We start from the raw sequence: 21,084 nt of genomic DNA on the forward strand, positions 1-21,084 counted from the left end.
GTCAAAGCATTAAAAAAAAACCACCCTTGGCTACTGTGTATTCTGTAATTCATGTGGCCCTAAGAAAAGGGATTTAAACCTGCTTCATTTGTTTCAGTGGATCCAGAAAGATCACCCAAAAGCTGTAAGCAGAAAGCTATAAGATGAGCACCACAGTGAGGCACATCATCTCATCTAAGAGATTTTGGCTTTAGTGTATGAGCAAGAATTCCAGCACCTCGGATCAGTAACTGATGCTACTCCCAAAATCCAGATCAGGGCAATGTCACTAAGTATACTACTCAAGACTTACAGGGCCATATTTCATCATCCTGCAGGTGACTGTCTCCAGCAAAACAGAAGACTTTTTACCATTGCATCTGAGAAATAAACTCAGAAAAACTCATTACAGGAAATCTTGACTTTGCCAGAAGCATGTTATGTTCATTTATTTCTATTGCTACACCAGTAGTTAGGCATAATAAAGATTAATTTCCACAAACATATAGTACAAAACTGAGAAGCAGTAACAATTCTTTACCAGAGTTTTATGTGGTTTCTCATTAGGAGATTTTTTTTTTTTTTTTAGTTTTTACTTTGTTGTGTCACTAAGTCAAAACTTTAGAAATTCTGCTTCCCCCTCTCCAATCCACTTCACCGTGCTGAGCGTCTGTTACTACCACCGCATTTGAAATACAGTAGCTTTATTACAAAGGGGCTTTAGTCACCAAGAGGAAAGGAGTATTTTCTTACATTGATGGGGATGCTACTTACAGAACAAGTGTATATAACTGAAATAAGATGAAAACTCTTATCTGCCTTGTAGCTATCTTACATTGTACTTACAGGTTCATCTAGTCAAGACTGGCCTACCTTCTGGATTTTTAAAAACGAGATGAGGTACTGAAGAGTATGTAGTACTACTTTTGTCTTGACTACTACACTATCAAAGTGGATGGAAGAAATGTTTAGGGCTTATTAATATCCAAGTGACTTGTCATAGACAGTGAGAAAAAGTTCATTACTTCCATAAATACCCACTATCTTATTTGCTTTTCTTTAAAATACTTAGAAAAAATGTTCTTTATTATGAAGTCTGTGTAAAGCTGAAATGAATTTTGACTATTTCTGACTTATACAGCTGGTAAAATCAGCCTCCTGATTTGTTAAAACCTTGACTACTTCAAAATGCTCCCAAAGAGTTCATTCAGCTTCATGGAAGCTATACACAAACCCTTCCCATGTTCAAAGCTGATGTAAAAAGTAGTACAAAAAATACAGGACAGCTTTCCACCAAAAAAACAAGCAGCAAAAATGCAGAATTTTTTCACAGATGGTAGTGGAACAAATAGCTCCCTATAGTTTCCCAGTGAGGCACTTCAGTAGTAAGACAACAGCAGCAGCAAAAAGAACCTGAACATTAAGATAAAACATGAGAAAAATGTTACTTCACAGACTATCTCCAAAGTCATAAATCAGACAACCTAACCAAGGGTTTATTTTTACCATACTTATTGTTGTTTTCAAAATGCATTTTGAAAAACAAAGAAATCCTACAGCAACCTTACTGATACTGCTGCTGGAATGAGTCACTGTTCTGGAGCTGTGGGGAAAAAGTGACAGAAGTTCCATAGAAAGGGAAAGCGACGGTCTTTCCATCAGAAGTTTCCTAATGAAAGATGCTGGCACTGCAACTGTTACATAACATCTTCTTGTTGTTTTTTTAAAATTATTCCCATGTTCAGCACCCTAGCGGGATCGAAATCACAGTCCATCTAACAAAAAGGTGCACCTTTTTAAAGGAATACCAGCGCACACCACAAAGCCTGGAACCTGTCACACAAATTGGCTGCACAATATGCTGGCCACATTCCACAATATCAGTGCTCCAACTCCTGTACAGTATTGTATTTTAATTAAGCTATGCCTATTTATACTTTTTTATCAATCTCTCTGCAGCAACATTTGAAAGAAATCTCATTCGGAAGTCTTCTTCAAGGTACATTAGAACTAGCACCAACATCCATGATCCAGATGCTGAAGAAGCTTGTATTTCCTAAGATTATAGTTCTATATACAGAAAATAATGAAGGTTTATGCACAAACGCATGCAGGGGCTTAATGCCCTGCTCTACACAGGCAGCCGTATTCCAGCAATGCCTCCATACAAAAAAACCACCATTACTGGACCAAGAGAGATAAGGTAGTAGGATGAAAAACACTGACAGACAAAGTAAAAGATAAAAAGTGACTTTTCTTTCCTTCATGTTCACTTAATGATCGCTTTCTGCAGGAGACAGAAGGAGGAGAGCTGTTAATTATACCAAGAATACACCTCCAGGATAGAGTGAGAGGGGGATGCCATGGCAACTGGCAAATGCAACAGTGAACAAAACGGTCACCCTTTGGTAGGAGTGAGACCATGAAAGAGCTTGTCCTTTTGTCCCCCTATCCCCACCTCCTCCTTCCCCCTCCTTTCTTGTCATCTTTGCTGAATTAATAAAGCACACAGACAACTCAGGAAAAACAACTTTTTCTGTAAGCAGTCTCTGACGTCTTGATGTGCAGGAAGAAAAGATGAAAATTAGCAGCATGTGGGTGGAACAAAAAGGGGGAGAAAACACATGAGGTAGAACTAGAGATGATTATTTTCTAATTTTTTAATATTTTACTTACCTCCTCCCATCTCCAGCAAAGTGCCTTTACAGAAAGCTTTTAGCTGTTACCTGAAGAGAACAGCCTGGTGATTTGTTGTTTGGTGTTTTTGGTTTTTTTTTTTTTAAGAGTGAGAATTCGAGAACAAAATGCTTCAGACATTCAAGGCAGTTCAAACAAGTCACTCTCAAGTTTCCTCCTTCAAGAAAAAAGCCTATAAGACCGTGTCACTGCAGTGCTGACTGCATTCCACAGCAGAAGGGGAAATATCCCCTGAAGTGCCCTCTAGCTTCACTCACGGAAGACAATTTTTCCTGTTCCAAATAAAATGTCACATTCACTGTAAAGTCCAACATAGAGATCATAACATCACTAGACTGATGCTCCAGAGTCAATCTGAACACTTCTGAGGTTGAGTGCAGTTCCAGCTGCAGACCCTGTACAGCAAGCCCATCAGCCCTGATCCCCTAAAACCCTTCGGTTATGAGGCTGTGGTTTAAGACTACTCATCACCAGCACTGGAAAGAGTCAAACACTGGTAAAAGAAGAAAACAAGAGCTCAGTTACCTGTTTTGGAACTAGGGGAGGGCAGTAACAGCAGCACTAAAACTGTGCCTTTCCTCAAAACCCCCTGCTTTTATATTACAAAAGCAGCAAAACTTCTGTAATAATAATAAAAAATAATAATCAGGGATCACAGTGGCAGACTGCCAGGAGTCTGAAAGGCACGGCTGATTTGCATAACCTGATTGTGCCTTTGTGTTTATAATAAAAATTTCTTGTTTTGATTCTGATGAAAGCTTCTTCATGAAGCATCATGTTTAATTAGATCTGACACTGAAAGCTGCTGAAGAGTTTTGACTGCAGGTTTAGAAAGGGAAACAAGAGCACTTGCTGGCACCAGCCAGTGGGAGAAGGTGGTCATGTATGTATGTGTTGCTTTGGAAGAGGCGAGTGAAGCCAAGGGTGAAAGGGAAGATTTGATCTGTCAGAACAGGGCAGGGAGAGCTCAAGGTCTGGCAGCTGGAACAGGAAAGGGTGGTTGAAAATTTCTTCTCTCTCCCTCACTGTTTGGGGATGGAGTTGGTCCCAGAGCAAGGATTTTTTTGGCTAAGGCAGCAGTGAGTCTTAAATAACTCAGCAATGTTGAAACAGTCCCTTCTCATGACATTTAGATGATATACTATACCATAAGGAGCCAATAGACATTTCAGCTACTACAACGCTACCCATTACTGGGAGTTTCTACAGTCAGTCCCCTATTCTCAAGGGTCACAACACAGGATTAGAGACTTAGTGGCATTTTGGAACTTTGCCTTTGAACACTCTTGTATTTTTAGAGATGTTAAATACAGCCCTGTGTGCAATGTTGACGTCTGCAATGTTTTAAGCTGTTCCATATAAATTCAGTTCTCAGGATTGCTGATGTACAGTATACCCTAACACACAACCACAACGTTTCACCTGTACTCTTTAGGCTACCTGTCATGACAGTTTCAATGCTGGTGAAAGCCGTAATTTTAGTATTAAGGCATTCAATATTAAGTCCACAGTAATAAAAATACCCTTTCAAATTGCAAGTCAAGAAAAAAAGAAGACAGATGTCTTCTTAGACTGAAGTATCTCCACATGCATTAATATTCTGCACACTAAGAAGCTTCATCATAGCTGGTGCTGCAATAACTTTCCCATGCCGACATGTCCTTAACAGTATCACAGACATCATCATTATGTATAAAATGAAGAATTAAATATGACCAATTTTAGGCAGTCAGTAGAAAGGCTTATTAGAAATTCTCTAATTATCTAGAAGCTTCACAACTGCTTCTGCCAGCACGTCCCCTCCTTGGTCCTTAGGAACACACATTTAAGCACAAAGCTACCTCAAGGTCAAACTAGTCTGCTTCTTAATCTTTCATCCTCCTTCAGCAAGTCCTCCTTGGTATTCCATTTCCAGGGACCATTAATTTCATATGAAAATCTTAGTTGGCAAGACTGAAAATATATCTTATAACTCAGAGCCATAGCTGACTGCTTTCAGGATCTCTGCAAATTTTTTGATAATATTCTCAGACTGAGAAAATTAAAAGAAAAGAACAAACATCCTTCAAAATGCTGCTTGACCAAACTGAATTAATCTCTACTCTAACTTCAGAAACTTAACTAATGACACAGTGACCACTATGGGGTAGCTATTTCAGCCCATTTGATACATGTGTATCAAAAGCCTTGCTCACACTTAAGAACTTAAGCATAAAACGACAAAAAGAGGAGGAATGACTTTCATTCCTCTGGATGAACAACTGGAGCTGTTCTCCAGTCCAGTGGGCTGCACAGCCACACAAATGCTTGTGCCAGCACAAAGGAACATACACCATAGCAGAGGAAGAAGCAGCTACCGAGGAAGCAGGCTTACTTCTTCTAGCAGCAGTTCTCTCTTTCAAGTGCTGATTTACCTATGCTACATTCTTACGCTGTGAATCTCTATCATGTCTTCTAGAGGTACGACTTTAGACAACAACAAAAATAATCAGAAAACTAACACCCATCACAGCCTGTAAGTACAACCAGAACTACTTACTTTCTTCCCTCAGATACTAAAAGGCCACCAGGTGAGATGGGCTACCACTCTCCCATCTTTTCCAATTGCATGACTACTCACTTCATGACTTTAAATTCTAGCCTGAGCAATTAAACGTTGTTGGAGTCACAACCCCACTCCTGATGGGTCACTACTGGTGGTCATACACCCTTCTTTGGAAGCTGCCATAGTCTGAACTAAATTCAAGTAGTTTCTGAAACTTCAGCCTCTTTGTTTTTAAAACAGTACAATAGGCTAAAGGGTCAATAGGCAGTACTAGAACATGCAAATATTTGAGAAGTTATTTTGTCAAATCCTCTGCATATGTTAGTTTAGTCACATGATCAACTTGGCAACTTCAACAAGAGCAGTTAAATAGGCAACAAGCAGCAAAACAACATTCTCTGAAGGGCTGATGATTATACTGTTGTAACAGATAAAATGATATTTATTTGCAAAGTGTTCACTGGGCCATCTTCTGTAACACTGGAAACTGACCAGACAATATTGCCCTTGTCCTCTTGAGGACACAATAAGAAAGATAAACAGCAGCATTAATATCGATGTTTAAGAACGTTGCATCACCACTCTAGATCTTGAACTAAAGTGTGCTCAAGCTTATGAATACAGTACTTTTTAGAATTATTATTATTTTGGAATACTGAACGAAATCTCCCAGCAACTTACACTGAATACATTTTTATACCAATTACTGGAATCTCATCTGTTTATGCTACTGTCTTCCCACCCACCGTAAAGGGTTTTCCTTTTTATTAAAAACAAGAAAACTGCATTCACTTCAGTCTTCCCTGCCATTTCACTTTCACATTAGACAGTATTACAAGCTGAGATTTTACTTCACCATTATGGTTTAACAGTAAATATTTATTACAGTAACACTGAACCTAGCTAAATACAAACACAGCACAAATTATTAATGATGTTAAAATCCACCCCCCCACACACACACCCTGGGTAATATAAATGGATTAACTTATATTGTATTTGCCAGTAGGTTTTTCAAGTTCACAAGTCTCCCTTTGGTAACCTCTTTGAATGACTCTTTCAGCTCTTCAGCTGCTTCTCAATTAGACATTAAAAACTCAAAGCTCCCATAAGCAGGATTTGGTAAAGCAAAACTGTGTTTGCTGTGGAAAAACACCAAGTACTCCCGAAAGTTAAGAGCTGGATCCAATTAAGTTTGAGAAGATGTTTAAGTGATAAGATGATGCTCAACTGATTTTAACTGGTAAGGTTCCTCACCACACTAGAGCTCTAATGCTATAGCATGTTACCCAAGTCTGTACCGAGTACACACAGGTACACCCTTCTGTTAAAGGTGTTACAGTCCAAGCACAGCACACTGTTAAGCATCCTGTTAAAATGTTAAGCAACACCTGAACTGTGAACCGCAGTCACATGTATAAAGGACTCCTTTTTGAAACACAATTTTCCATCCTTGGCACAAGCAGGCTATGTTGCCACCCTATACAAGATCTCATGACAGAATATCTACATTAATTTCTTTGTTGATGTGTAGCATGTCACAAGAACACTTCAATTTCAACAGCTATCCTGAAGCAGAGGAACTCATCATGGCAAGGTTTTGTACCACCATCTTTTTCTGCCTTCTTCAAGGCTGGGAGCCAACCCTTCTAAGCCACTTCCCCATGCATTTAGCTGACTTTGTAGAAGAAGACGCTAAAGTGCCATCAGCTCAACACATGTTAACATTGCAACAGTCATGAGGACTACAGAGGACTTCTGAAATCAAGTGAAAGGGCCACAGTACTGCCAAACTATTAAAAAGGTTATACTTTTGTGATGAGATCTAACAACCCGCTTTGTCAAATTCCATTTACTGATTGCTCTATTGTTTCCTGCTTAAGCCTCAAGAGGTGTATAAAAAGATTTCAACTAAGTTGTTAAATATTTAGGTTAAAAACTCCAACTGGTCTGGAAGAAAGCTGAAAAGCTGTAATTCAAATAATTCCTTATTTTAGTAGTAAGTGAAAACTTCCATAAAGAAACCATATACTGCCTGGAACTGTAAAATACAACAGCCAACAGAGAAAGACATGCATCAAGGTGGACTCTTTCTTCACAGGGGGTTTTTTGACTGTCAATTGCTTGGGATAAGTGACTGAAGAACCACAGGTCCTGTAAACCTACTCAAACTATCCAATAATAAAGCACTTCTCTGGGCTGCAGCAGCTCTATACATTACATAATTTGTTTACAGACTGCAAATACTTGCCCATTTTAAATAAAACAGGATTCAGTATGCTGAAAACAGACAGATGTCTACAAGAGCGGCTATTCCTGTGTCTCCACACTAATTCATAGTGTTATACGAGCAGCAGGGCAGCTTCACACAGCTTACAAGATTCTGCTAGAAACAGCCGAAAGTGAGACTGCAGCATGTAATAATCTCATTAGCTGGGACTGCTTCCTAAAAGGGAATGCTTACAAGCTTCAAAGTGCATCGTGTTAAGAGGTATGCTTTATTTCAAGTGATTTAACTGGAATTTCATCAATTCCAGTGCAGTTATATAGTAGCTTACCTACTGCATCTACTTTCAAGATTAGTTTGTGTGCAGGTTTTTCATGATTCTAGTGTTTTGCCACATGCCTGAGTAAGTGTTGACTTTGCAGGAAGAACTGCCATAGCAATCGCATATCCAGAATCTTCAAGAAAGCTCATCAAGGAACTTGGCTGATCCATGCAAGTTTGTTGAGTGAATACATCCAAAAAGCAAACAGTAATTTTATTTCAAAGAAGCTTATTAGCAAATTCTTTTTATTTTGAAGTCATAAATCAGTGTGATGTTGCCTGTTTTTTCCCCCAAGATAAACTAAAAAGCCTTAACTTGCCAAGATTTCCTTAACAAAAAAACCATAAAATCTTAAATACCAGACCACAATCAAAGAAAACACTTCTACTAGAATACCTCTTTTGACACTTCTGTTAATTTCTACAGTTCAATGGAAACATGCTACTGACTTTCCAAGGGGCACAAACTGGAGAAAGTTACTTCCAGAAAATCTAATAAAGAAAAACTCCCTTTACTCTTACATCCTGTCCTGTTACCCCGCTAGGAGATGCACTATACAAATGCACATTTTAACTAAACACGCTGTTAGATCATTTTTATCTCAGTATTAATAACTGGAAACATTTATGGATACTCAAGACTCAGACTTTCTACACAGCACAGGAAAAAACACAGGTCGGCATGCCTTCTGACAACTAAAACTAACACAATTTCAGGAAAAAATTTAGTGTGAAGGTAATCTTGTCTATAATAAATGCTGTGTAAGAGAGTCTGCCCTGAGGGCTTCAACCCCCTCTACTCTCCTAGACAAGGCAATAATCACCAGTAAAACAATATTCATCAAAATGAGATGAGGAGAACAAGCATCCCTAGATTCAAGAGAATAATGCGTGAAAACACAAGGTTCAAGCTCCACTTGAAGGCACGTATCTTCAATGAAAACAAACAGAAAAAAAGCTGGAACTTTCCACAAAAGACAAAGAAATCTGCTTTTCCTGAAGCTGCAGAGTAGGCAGCACTAACCCTTTTTACAGGAGTTGACCTACAGCCTTAAATTTCTTCAGCTGTACTAGGCAGAAAAGCCTAAAAGGAAGGCCTCTTAACTCTATATAGCAAAGGTTCACCTTTGTAAGTTCTCCTACCTCCTAAGCAGCATCTCTAACAGTTGTACTTCAGTTCTGAGAAGCATTTTTCATGTACATTAACATACTGAAGGGAGGATCAGGTAACGTGAGTTATTTGAGGTTAGTTTGGAAAGATCTAAAGAATAGAGGCAGTGTTCTGGTGATAGATACTGGACTTGCTTCAGAAACTAGAAGAATTAGCTGGAGTTCTAAGAAATGTGTTTCTTTTGAAAATCAGGTGAGATAGGTATTCAAATCCTTTCCACATTAAGACAATATTTAACTTGCTAACATCAGAGATGTACCACCTCAAAAGTTTTTGCAAAGCAGAGATAGGTGTATTTTACAGAAGAAAAGCCCCATCCCAATTTGGAAGATGAAGAGAAATTCTGAAGAACAGACTTTTACTGTCCTTCCATTGTTATGGTATTAGTGCCTAGGCAAAGGGAAAGAATCAAGTGATGGAGAAGCAGGCAATTCTCCCCCTCTCTGCAACAATACTACCTTTTTCCTGGTAACTGGCGAGTTCGAATGCGTGTGTGGATATATCTAGACTAGTCATAGCTTGTAGCTTTTCTTGTATGTACAGTTCTGCTGGGTAAGGCACATGACAGGAAGATGAAATTACAGGAGATGATGGGAAGATGAAATAATGGAAGAGATACTCAAGGGACAGAAGAGACAAACTACAGAAAACCAGAATAACTTTCTGCAGCTCGTAAACCAAGTTTGTTCAAGACATTTCTGAAAGAGCTCTACTTTAAATCAGTACTGAAACATGGTTCAACATATTCATATAGTTATATACCTTTCTTGTACAGAAAACCTTAGAGATGCTTTCTGGTTTACACTTAGGCATGATACAGACCACCACTTGTGAAACACTCGAAGATAACAGACTTCCAAGTTGCACTTCAACAGATTTTTTTTTTCAAATATTCTTAGACAAATACTATTTTAGTTACTTTTTGAGAGCTAGCAATCAATAACACAGACTGCATTTTCATAGCATAAAACACTCACAAAGCTCTGAGCAGTATTAACTAGGAACACAGATTTTTTCTTCAAAATATATTTTATCTTCTAGTCAAAATGTGCTGAGTAACTGCTTCTTTGTGTGCTGGCGGCAAAAATTATGGAAAGTACAAACCTAGAAAATACTCTGGGGCTTTCAACTGATGGTTTGCTGGCAAAACAAATGGCCACAAAACACGTCATTCATCCAGTTCTCCTCTTGGCTTTGATTTCACATTAAGGACTGATAAATAACCATCCCTTTAAAGCTCTGTAATTGTTCACTGGATAAACTGAGAAACTACAAGCTAAAAATAAACTGAGTAATATAACAGAGTTAAAATCAGTTTCTCAGCCATGCAAGTTGAGAGAAAAGATATTTGGTATCTCTGGAGCAGAGTGCAATGTTAGGAAGGGAAGAGCTGATGAGGTTGTTAGCCCTTAGGGATCAGAGAGAAGTAATTACCATCCATGAAGTGCTGAGGAATTATGGGAACATTAAGGAAACTGTAGTGTGCTATAAATATTTCAATTTTAAGATTGTTTGGGGGTTTCCCCACAAGCTTTTGGGCACGCAAACTGTCCTTCAAGCCTGATATACACAATAGCAATGACCCTAACAAAAGGGATGAGCTCCCTACACTAATGTGACCCAACTTGTCTTAGATGACAACAACACAAGGAAAGTAGATATTTCTAATTGCTGCAAACACTCAGTGACAGACTTGATTGTACAGGCTAAGTAATAAAAGCTTGTTACAAGCAGCCAGAGACTTCACAGAGCTTACCTGTTTCTGTGCTGATGCTCCCATATGCACCTGGCAAAACTTGACTGCCTGTTCAAGTGCTACTTCTTCATCCACCTGAACACAGAATCACAACTAATGAAGTCACAATTACTTAGCTCATCTATAAATCTAATTAAAATCAGATGAAATGGGGAGGTAAAGCATGAGAATAAGGCGGAGAAGCAGCTCTTCTATGGCAGAACGGTGATCTTAAGTTATTTGGGAGTCTATAGTGAAAGATATAAAACGCTCTCTTAATACAAAATAATATTTAGCATGAACAAACCTCATGGTTTCCAATAATACCAATAATATTGGTATTATAGCTCTTAACTGATTTCAGAAATTTACCTCCAAAACATGGAGGGTTTCCCCTCCACCTCTAGTAGTGGTCTCGTCAAGAGAATGGTTCTTTGGGAGATACATATCTCCCCAGCTTTTGAACAGGTATAGGGCCAATTTTATACTGCTTGGTTCAGCACTTATTGTTATTCTATAAGCATGTCCGAGGTCACACAGAGAAATTACAACTAACGGTAAAATACTTTACCTGTTTAATCAGCATGTACGTTTCAGACATGATCTTCTCAATTTTACCCAGGTCATAGGCCATAACTTTCTGACCTTGCTGCCATACTCGATAAGCATCAAGCAGAAGTGTTTTCCCAGACTCCACATCCTCAAGTAATTTCCTCTTCCTGCTTGATCTCTGGACAGGTTCTTCTGTAGGTACTGCTTGAACTATTCCTTTAGCTGCCTGCTGCTGATGTTTTGAGCTAATACTTAGCTCTTCCAAAGAAAGTTCTGGAGTCCGGCTCTCTGGAGCTCTCTCTTTTGAGTTCCTGCCAGACTGAAGACGGTCTGGCTCACTGCGTTTACATGAAGAATCAATTTTTTCAGGGTCATTAGAATTTCCATCAAGATCCATCGGCTCAACTGAACCAGGCCTAGGGAGCTCTTTAATTTCCTTGTCATTCTTGTCCTCTTGCTCCAATATGTCCATAGCATTGGGAATTTGTCCCTGTGTGACCTCCTTTACTCCGTTTTCAGTACTATGTACTACTCCATCTGATAAAACTGGCTTTTTGGGAAGGACATCCTTCCCCTCTTCAGCACTAGTTTTATTAGAAACGTCTGTTGTCATCCTTGCTGAAGGAAGGTTAGAAGACTTGGAACTCTGATCTTCTGAAACCTTAGTGAAAGAAGTCATTCTTTTCTGTTATTATTGCAATCAGAAAGCATTTGAGCACAGCTATGACCACCATGAATACTGACAACGAGTACCTTTACATTACTGTCTCTGCTGAAGAAAAAGCATTTATTCTATATTCATTCTTGTTTGTTCCTGAATATTAATTAATCCAAGCCACAAATCTTACAGTTAAAGTAAGATTTTATCATCAGTGAAAACATCACAGAGAAATCAACTGCATATGCTGAACCAAAGCTGCAATGTTTTTTTCCCCTGCACTACTTCAGTGTGTACTGTGGGATCCAACTAAATGAAATCCAAGGTTTTAACAGTGCAGAATTTTCTTCTAATGTACTGAAATCAAAACTAAACCTGTTTCGTTTGGCAGCTGCAGATCAACCTCCAATTTAAGAACCTTCCCTTTGGTTGCTCTTACTTAACTTTCTTCAGAAAGTTAGCAGATCAAGAAGTATGCTAAATTCTGCCACAGGGTTTTAATTTTTGTACCTTTACTTTGGTAATGGTCCAATACCTCAGTATGTCATCTCTTCTTTCAAAAATTGCTAGTGATACAATTCTTTCATCCAGATCTGTGAACAAACTATTTCATACACACAGAGTTCCAGTGCTCTTACGGATGTTTTCATTTAATTTGTTAAACTCATAATCTGTCAACTTGAAAAACCCTTAGGAACAAGTTCTTCCTTAAAAGTGTTTATCAAATAAACTTCCAATTTCCAATTATCTTAACTCAGAAACTGCTTAGTCTCTATATGACTTTTTAAAATTAAATCTAAATTACAATTCAATGTAATAACAGGTGTGGTGCTGTCAAGGACTAGCAGTTAAAAATGGCTAGGCATGTATATCTAGTTGCCTAGTTTTGTTTTGCAAGAGGAATCTTAGTTCATTTTAAAACGAAATTTCCAATAGCTCCCACCTGAAAATGTAGCTGTTCTACTACCATCATTTGAAATTTGAGGGACAGCCAAACCAAAGTTCCTGCAATCCATTCTCAACAACTATATTTGTTACTAGATTCCCAAATAAGGAAAAACAACAATGCTGGAAGAAAGTTTTCTCAGTAGCTGCATATAAACAAAAGATATCAGATACAACTGATAATAATGTAGCCCTTCAGCCCGAGGAGATCTAAGGAATAAGTAAACTGAACATAGAAAAATTTAATTACCAATGACCATTAAATGCACTGCTGCCTTACCTGTGTCAGATCGTTGAGAGTGTCCTCCAACACTTTCACTGTAAGCACAAAGGCTTGTTGGGCCAGAACCTGGCGATCTGCATCACGCAAGTACTTCCTGTGCCACAGTAAGGTAACAGAAATTAAGCCAACTGCCAAAAGGTTAATGGACTTCAAAAGCAAGAACGAGGATGTTAAAAAAAAAAGAAAAAAAAAAATCAAACCAAAACAAACCCATCCAACAAAAAAACCTAACATAACGATTCTAAAAAAACAAGTTAGAAGAAAGCAAACAAAACATACACAGTTGCATATTGAAATACAACACTTCAGTTATTTTTCCCTCCATTTCTCCCCTCCCCACAATCATTTAAGGTGACAGGCATGAAGCAAGAGATAGCACTATCTGCAAACGGAGGGAAGGCAAGAAATGAAGAAAGAAACCCCAAAAAACCAAACCCAGAGCAAAACAGACAACCAGAATTACAGTTTTCTTTTATCAGGCCTTCTGTGCCCCTCAAATACCAGCTTTTCATTCAAACCTTTTCTCGAAAAAGAGTACTAGTCACACAAAGTTATCTTTGAACTGTCAGGTGATTTTCATGTTCTGGATGAACCATGCATGTGAGATTAAGGACAACAGCAAATCCTTTCTCGTGTGTCTTATCAGTTGCCTTTGAATCTAGGTTTTTTAGAGCTAAAACACCCATGTACTAATACTTTTTTCCTATTCAATATTATTAAAAAAAAAAAATTGTATATCTAACACTTATTCACTCTATAGCTTCATTTAATTTACTAGAGCATTGTAACTTCAGTGTATTCTGACACAATGCTTTAGTTCACTTTCAAGGGCAACATTTCCAGCCAGCCATCCCACCTAATTGAGTTTGACGGAAAACTGAATTTCTATCTCAGAACTGGCTGGTTCTAATGACAGGGCTAAATATAAAGTAAATAATTTTGAAGGGTACTATTTCAGTAAAAAAGCCAACATTTTTAATACACGTATTTTCTCTCTACAGTATTACATTAAATTGGTAATTCTGTGGTTTGCTTTTTAAACAAGATACAAAAACCTGACTCCTCATTAGTTCAGTAATAACTAAAGTTCAGCTAAAAACCGTCCTATTTTTAAAAACAGGGCTGTTACAGGCATATACTAGACACACCCAGAATATCTGCATTTATAAGTTCCTGTAATGACTGTAGTTCACCATGGCTGGCACTGGCTGATCCAACATGTCAAATTACTTGTTTGTTAAATTCAGTCTAGACTTATAAATAACATAATATTTTTAGTACAGCTGTGGGCTTGCTTAGGACAGAGTTTAAACCTTCTATGGTCCAGTACTTCTGATATGCTGAAAGTCAAAGTATTTTTGGCTTCAAGTCTGCTGAACATGTGGCAACATATTCCCAGACATACTACAACCTATGCAAATTCACACGCACTCACACTCAAAAACACATGAAAGAGCCTTCAATGCCTCCAACTTACTGCCATCAATCATTCAGTTCAATTTCTTAAGCATTTGCCAGAGACTAATCTCAACATTTACCACTTGGCAAACTACTAGAATTTTACCTCAATTGCTTCAGTGTTTTCCTTAGATGTTTATTTTGGTCTTCCCATTGATATGAACCTGTATATAGCTCGCATTAAACGGCTTCTTTTTCCTTAAATAAGGTTAATGCAATTAAAATTAGCTCACCCCTGAATAGGATAAGCTTTTTAAATAGCATCAGCTGCCAACAGGCACATAACCATTGTTCAGTCTGTCAAGGATTACAGGAAGGCAGGACGCCTGGGCCGTGACCTCCCTCACTGGACACAGCTCTTATGCAAGAGGCCAGCAGAGGGGTGCAGAAGTCATGATGCTCTGTTCCCTCAGTGAATCCCTTCACATGACAGAAAACCTCTGCAAGTCTGTTAAGGCAGCTGTATGGCTGCTCTGAGTTTCAACAGAAAAGCAGAGAAATTCTAGACTCTACTATGGAATTGTAATCCTGAGAAAAATCAACCATCCTTCCACTACGTTCCCAAGGAAATCTGTCTAAACTTTTATCCTAAGCTAAAAACATTTTTAAATCAAATAGTTACAGAGTGAACAAAATACATTAGCTTTACAAAGTAATCGATTAAAATAAACACATCATACTTTCCCTGATCAGGGGTCCTCTGAAGCATAGATGAGACTTTCAGCAAGGTGTTGTAATCCTTTAGCTGTGACAGCACATTTAGCAGTAAGACAATAGAGCGGTTCATATGAGATGCAAAACTGCCTGGGCGGTCAATCTCATCCACGGGGATTCGCCAGATTCCCTGCAGAGAAAGGAAAAGAGGAAACCTCTAAAGAGGGATCCAACTGAAAATGGCAGAAATCTTAAAAAATAGGTCAGATTCCACAGCATACTGAACTTCACTGAGGGTCAGGGGAATAATGGACAGACAAACGCTGTGGTCCTTCAGACAGGGAGATTTGGATTTAAAGTCAACTGATTCCTGCCAGTAGCAAATGAGGGAGGCTTGCATAAGCCACAGCACACCTTCTAAACGTGCTTCTGAACTATTCCCAGGAAAAGGCAAGCAAAGCCTAAATTATATTGTGCATTTTTCTTAAACGCCTGTGAACACGCCTTCCTAAGCCAAAGCTCAACTACCATAAAAAACAAGGTGTAACTTAAAGTAAGATTTCCTGGCCTGAAAGCTGCTACGGCTGTGCAGCCACCGCAAGTGTCTATCTTCAAATAATCTGTTACTAAATGTCTTAGGAACTTGGTTACTGCCTTGTATCCTCAGTGTTCACCACGGCACTAACCAGCCTGATAGGAAGAATCAGATTCCTCAGCAGTATCCATTTTCCAGTGGCAGATTCAAATACTTGTGTATGCATCCTGAGCTTTCTAATTAAATTTCTATTCTAGGACAAGGGAATCTTTGGGAAATAAGGCTGGAGACTGATAGAAAATACAATTTAATTATGGTTAGTCAGCTCAGATTTTGCAATGTCTAGTAAGTCTAAGGAGTTTTTTTCCAATGGATGCTGTCAACACGCTAGTCAACCATATCTGAAAAAATGTAATGCAAATACTACTATGCCTGCATGTTAGTACGCAACTTATATTATGACCATTCACAAAAACCGCCGTTACATCAGTGGAAACCTTTCTCTTGTACTTTAGTCAGTTCTGAAACTTTTCCTGTAGCAGCTCTTTTAAGAGGAAAATCCTCTGGTCGTGTATACCATTTTGTGTCAATGCAGGAAAGAATAGTCTCAGCGAGAGGACTACCTGACTGAAAATGAATTTTGCTTACCAAACCGGTTCAGAGAGCAGGATATACAAATATTTACTCCTTTATCCTTGTTTAAAGGTCTTGCTTTGATATTTTTAGCTTTACTTTCAATGTGAGCAAAATCCTTCAGATCTTAACACAAAGAAAATTATTACTGCAATCTTAAATTACATTTGACCACAAAAGAAGCAAATATGTAACCAGCCTGTCTACAACAGAGCCTCCCCCTACACGTCTTCAGAAAATCTGCAGTTCTACTCCATGGGATGTTTTTTTGCCAAGTTCCTATACAACACACAAATATCACTGTCTTTAAATAGGAAACAATGACTTCAACTAAATACAATACACAGACTGCTCTGCAAAATTGTCTTTATTTTCCTCGTGCTCTCTACTCTTACTCCCTATTGATCACAGAGAAAGCCATTTTTCCTCTTTGATCTCTGAAGCTTTCTTTCAAACTTTTTTTTGTAGCTTCCCGTTTCCACAAAGTACCTAAAACCGTACCATGACTGCCCCCTGAGGCACAACCGTCGCTTCCTCCTATCCCCAGCTACCACCGCCCACAAGTACCTTCTGCGGCTTGGTGGCAAAGCTCTTAACCTGTTCGTACAGCTCAGTTGGTCTCAAGCATGTACAGATCTTGCAAGTAACAGTTCCATCAAACAGCACATACCTCATTTAAATAGAGAGTCTTTTTCTTCCCCCCAACTATACAATTACTCTCCTTTCAGGCTACAGATGAAACACACACATTCTGGGCCTGGCATTTTTTGCTTCTCTGCACATATGTAAACTGGGTGTCTGCCAAATCCTAAAACAACTGAATGCCTCATAATGCACCACATTGCAACAGCCTACTTAGCCAATTTAACTACAGAAAACAATTTATGGTCAACTTAGATGCATATTGTAGGAATGGAAGACAGCCAATGTGTAGGTTCCTGGTCTTTCTCAGCATTATCTCATCCCTCCTTTGAATTAGGCAGATTACTTGGAGGGAGCTTTCAGATACTTTCTGGTATCAGTTGAAAATAATTCTGCAGCTCCTTCTCCCATGGCCTGTGTACACATTTTAATGCTACCCTAGAAATTACAATAACGCAGTAAAACCATTTGCAGTGACAGAATATGCTAATTGCAGCCAGAAAGCCTGAAAGTGACAAAGTCCATCTGACAGAAACACAGTTGCATATTTTAGGAAATGCTGCTCTTGTGTCTTTCTACAACAGGGCACATTGAAAGAGCTTAAATTAAAACTCACATTAGGGGTGTTTAAGTTTACTTTATCATTGCAATTACAAAAGAATGCCTGATTTTAAAAGAAAAGTCACCAATTTTTCATGTGTTGACTTGCAGTTTTACAAATGCAAAACAGCAATAAATAAGATTACTGTCCTATGTTACATACCTGCCTGTCTCACATGCAGCCTCAAGCCAAAAGCAGAAAGAACCTGCCATCAGGAGTCAGAACAATCTTCATTCCACCCACTGTGATTTTATTAAGCAATATGCAAAACACTGATGTTACAGTGAGTTTATCAGAATTTACTTAATGAGTGAGGAATTCTTTTTAAGCCTGCAGTTTGAGTCAAAGACTAAAGAAACAGTCTTATTCAAACCTCTCCCAAAGAGAAATTTAACTAAGCACACCAGGCAAGATTTTTTCCTTCCCTATCTATAAGCTGTAACTATCAATAAGCTTCAGGAAGAATATTTCTCAGACCATACACTGCAACTTTTTAGAAAGCTGAATGCTAGGGTTTGGGTTTCTTTTTTATATAACAAAACTTAAGATAGATACAAATGCAAAGCTTGTAATGAAATAACTGGGGAAGAGAGCAGAAAAAGTTAGTCAGTTTGACTAAAATCAAAAGTTTTCATATCATCATTTGAAAATTCAGTTTTCTTAGCAAAGTACCTCTCTTGAAATTACACACACACTGAGGAATGCAGAACCTTGTGATCAACATCTGCAGTTCTTTGAAAGGTTTTGTTACTGATTATCACCACGCAGGCCACTTCACAAAATGTCTCCAGCTCTGGCCACCAAAAGGATTTTAAGTCCAGTGCACTGCCCTTGTTTGATGGCCACTGTTCCTGCAGCTGAAAGGTTCTCCCCGCTTCTGCAACAGCCAGCAAAGCTGTTTACACGAAACTAGAGGAAGGCGCAAGACGCTTCCAACAACTCCAAAATGCCTCTCATGACCCAAAACACCAAGCTGCTCTCCATGCCTTCCTGGCTAAACAAACACTCTGTATGAGCTGGGGGCAGGGGAAACAAGCCCGATACACACTGCTAGAAAAAACATAAACCTGGGAGTACAAGAAAATCCTGCAGATAACAATAATACTGAATTTTACATTAAATATGAAACTGAATAATGAAGTTAATCTACCATATTCCTGGTGATACTTCTTAATTTTTTTCAGTTTGAAACTTGCTGCACAACCTCCCCTTGCAAAAGAATTGAAGACCCAGGGAGGAGGGTGAGGAGAAGAGGACCATGCTGCACAGGCTTTTGTGAACACAAGCTACAGCAACAGCAGCTACTTTCCAGTTCAGTCACTGAAAATAGAAAGGAAGGAAGTGCTTATTATTCCTCCATGCTGCATACTCCAGAACTTTACAGGAGGGGATTCCCTGGGGTTTAGGAATGCCTCTCTGAGGAGGAAAGGCTGACAGTTCTCGACAAAACCCAAACTTCTCTGGGGATGGCTGCTGCTGACACTAGAGAGCTTCAGAGTAAGCCATTTTCTAAGCAGAGATCAAACTTTGCTCTCTCAATGCTCCATGAATGAAATGGAGAAATGCTAGTCATAGTTTAGACAATCCGATTCACATATAACAAGTAAACACATTAAAAACACTACTGTTACAAATAAAGACCTCCCGTTACTTATGACTCAACTCCCTCTTTTTTTTTCCTTCTCTTTTTTCCCCAGGAGGTCCCAGAAGTGCAAGCTGCACCACATACAACAAACTCAATTCTACTGCTGCCTTCAAGTGACCAAAGCAAAACCAAACACTTTCCTAACTTTTTTCTTTTTAAAGACTTTTAATACAGGGTTAAGCACAACACACTTAAGTAGTACTAACGTTACTTGTGTCCTCTCTTCACAGCTACTTAGGTCAACCTAACATCTTTGCACTGGGGGCCTGAAAAGGAAAGGAATATGGTTCAAGCTGAACAGTTTAAACACACAGGATTTGAAAGCTCACTCTTTTCAGCTAAGAAAGTACAGTGCATGCTTTGAATATCCATACTCCCCTCTGTAAGCATCACTTTATTTAGTGTAAAGTTGCTAAGTATGTGTTTGCTTGACTCACGTCTTCCTGCTGCGTCTGAGCGTAACCATTAAAACCACTGTTCTTCCTCCATTTAGCAAATTACTAAACCACCTTTTCTCATTGTCTTAACATGCTCCCCTATCGCTTATTGTTTCACCCTGTCAGCTGATTTTGGTTTTTCTTCTTTTCTACAGACAATTCTATTATTTTTCTTCCTCGATTCCTCATTTCATCCACACTGCTATTCAGCACTTGGTGGAACAATTCCACCTCTGTCAACAGGAATGTGAGTTGGTACAAAAGTATTAAGAAATGAAAGCAGCTGTATTCAGAATATTAAAATTATTAGCTGCAGTGACTTGTCATCAAGGGAAAAAAAAGCAGCCTTTGCTTCCATAACTTAGCCAACTGCAGAAAAATCTTACAAACTTTTTTAAAGAGTATTTAAGCAGCACTCCTCTTGTCTACTTTACTCTTGTTCACATAGTACAGTAAAGAATATAAAAAAAAAGTATGATAATAAATGACATTTTATCAGCCTGGAAAAGGAAACAGAAATAAGGTAAAACTGCAGCAACTTCCTTTCAATAAATCAGAACCAAGCAGGACTATAATTCCTGGTCTACAAAGTAAATATTGTCTATGTCTTTTTTTTTAAATACACACACTCATTCCAAGTGAATAAAAAGCATGTATGCTTTCTGGAAGAACTGTTGAATTCTGCAACATTATTTTAGCAAGAGAGCAACATGAAAAATATTGACAAATGAAAATGCTCCACATGTTCCATTTATCATATGCTGATAAACATAATGGACAATTTCACCTCTTAATTCTCTCTTCAAAATACAACTATTTTCAGAGTCTTAGATTTCAGATTTTTTAGTTTCTAGAACAATCATTTTACAGTTGACTTGACATTAAATTGATTTTAACCATATTGAAAGAACACACAAGCCATACCCACCTGGAGAGACTATTATGTGTGAGCATGTCAGAGACGTAAACACCCAAGTCAGGGAAAGGAAGTAATTTCCCTGCTGCATAAGCTATTATATAAAACCAGAAATGTCTTGTTAAGATGATGAGTTACAAGTTCAGGTGGAATTAGTGAAACAGAAACTGAGGTCTACAGATCGCCTTTGCAAAACATGGGGTTTGGCTGTTCGCCAGGCAGAATCTAGAGCTTTTTGTTCACAGGGTCAGGAGGCTCAAGGAGTTTTACTCAGATGGTTCCCATGTACCATGTGATTTCAAACCATGTCAACAGAAAGTCACATCATGTCTTTTTAAAGGGAATTGGCTAACCAGACTATAAAAAAAGGAAATAAAGAATTCATTCTACTCCATGGCTACAATGGAAAGAAAGATAGAGAAGAAAGCAAGAAGGAGCAACAGGCCATTC

General features: G+C 38.5%; 1 protein-coding gene across 6 annotated transcripts in view; it reads right to left on the bottom strand.

Moving 5' to 3' along the window:
• The window catches only part of CABIN1 (calcineurin binding protein 1), a 118,046-nt gene that overhangs the window by 19,722 nt on the left and 77,240 nt on the right, over positions 1–21,084 (bottom strand). For all 6 annotated transcript variants that reach the window (XM_056329455.1, XM_056329426.1, XM_056329435.1 and 3 more), the window contains 4 exons: positions 15,252–15,415; positions 13,111–13,207; positions 11,247–11,888; positions 10,697–10,771 (listed from right to left, as the gene is read on the bottom strand). In XM_056329455.1, the coding sequence (XP_056185430.1) occupies positions 10,697–10,771; positions 11,247–11,888; positions 13,111–13,207; positions 15,252–15,415 (978 nt within the window). The remainder of the gene's footprint in view (positions 1–10,696; positions 10,772–11,246; positions 11,889–13,110; positions 13,208–15,251; positions 15,416–21,084) is intronic.

The sequence above is a fragment of the Falco biarmicus genome, chromosome 1 (assembly GCF_023638135.1).
Source record: "Falco biarmicus isolate bFalBia1 chromosome 1, bFalBia1.pri, whole genome shotgun sequence".
Lineage (NCBI taxonomy): Eukaryota > Metazoa > Chordata > Aves > Falconiformes > Falconidae > Falco > Falco biarmicus.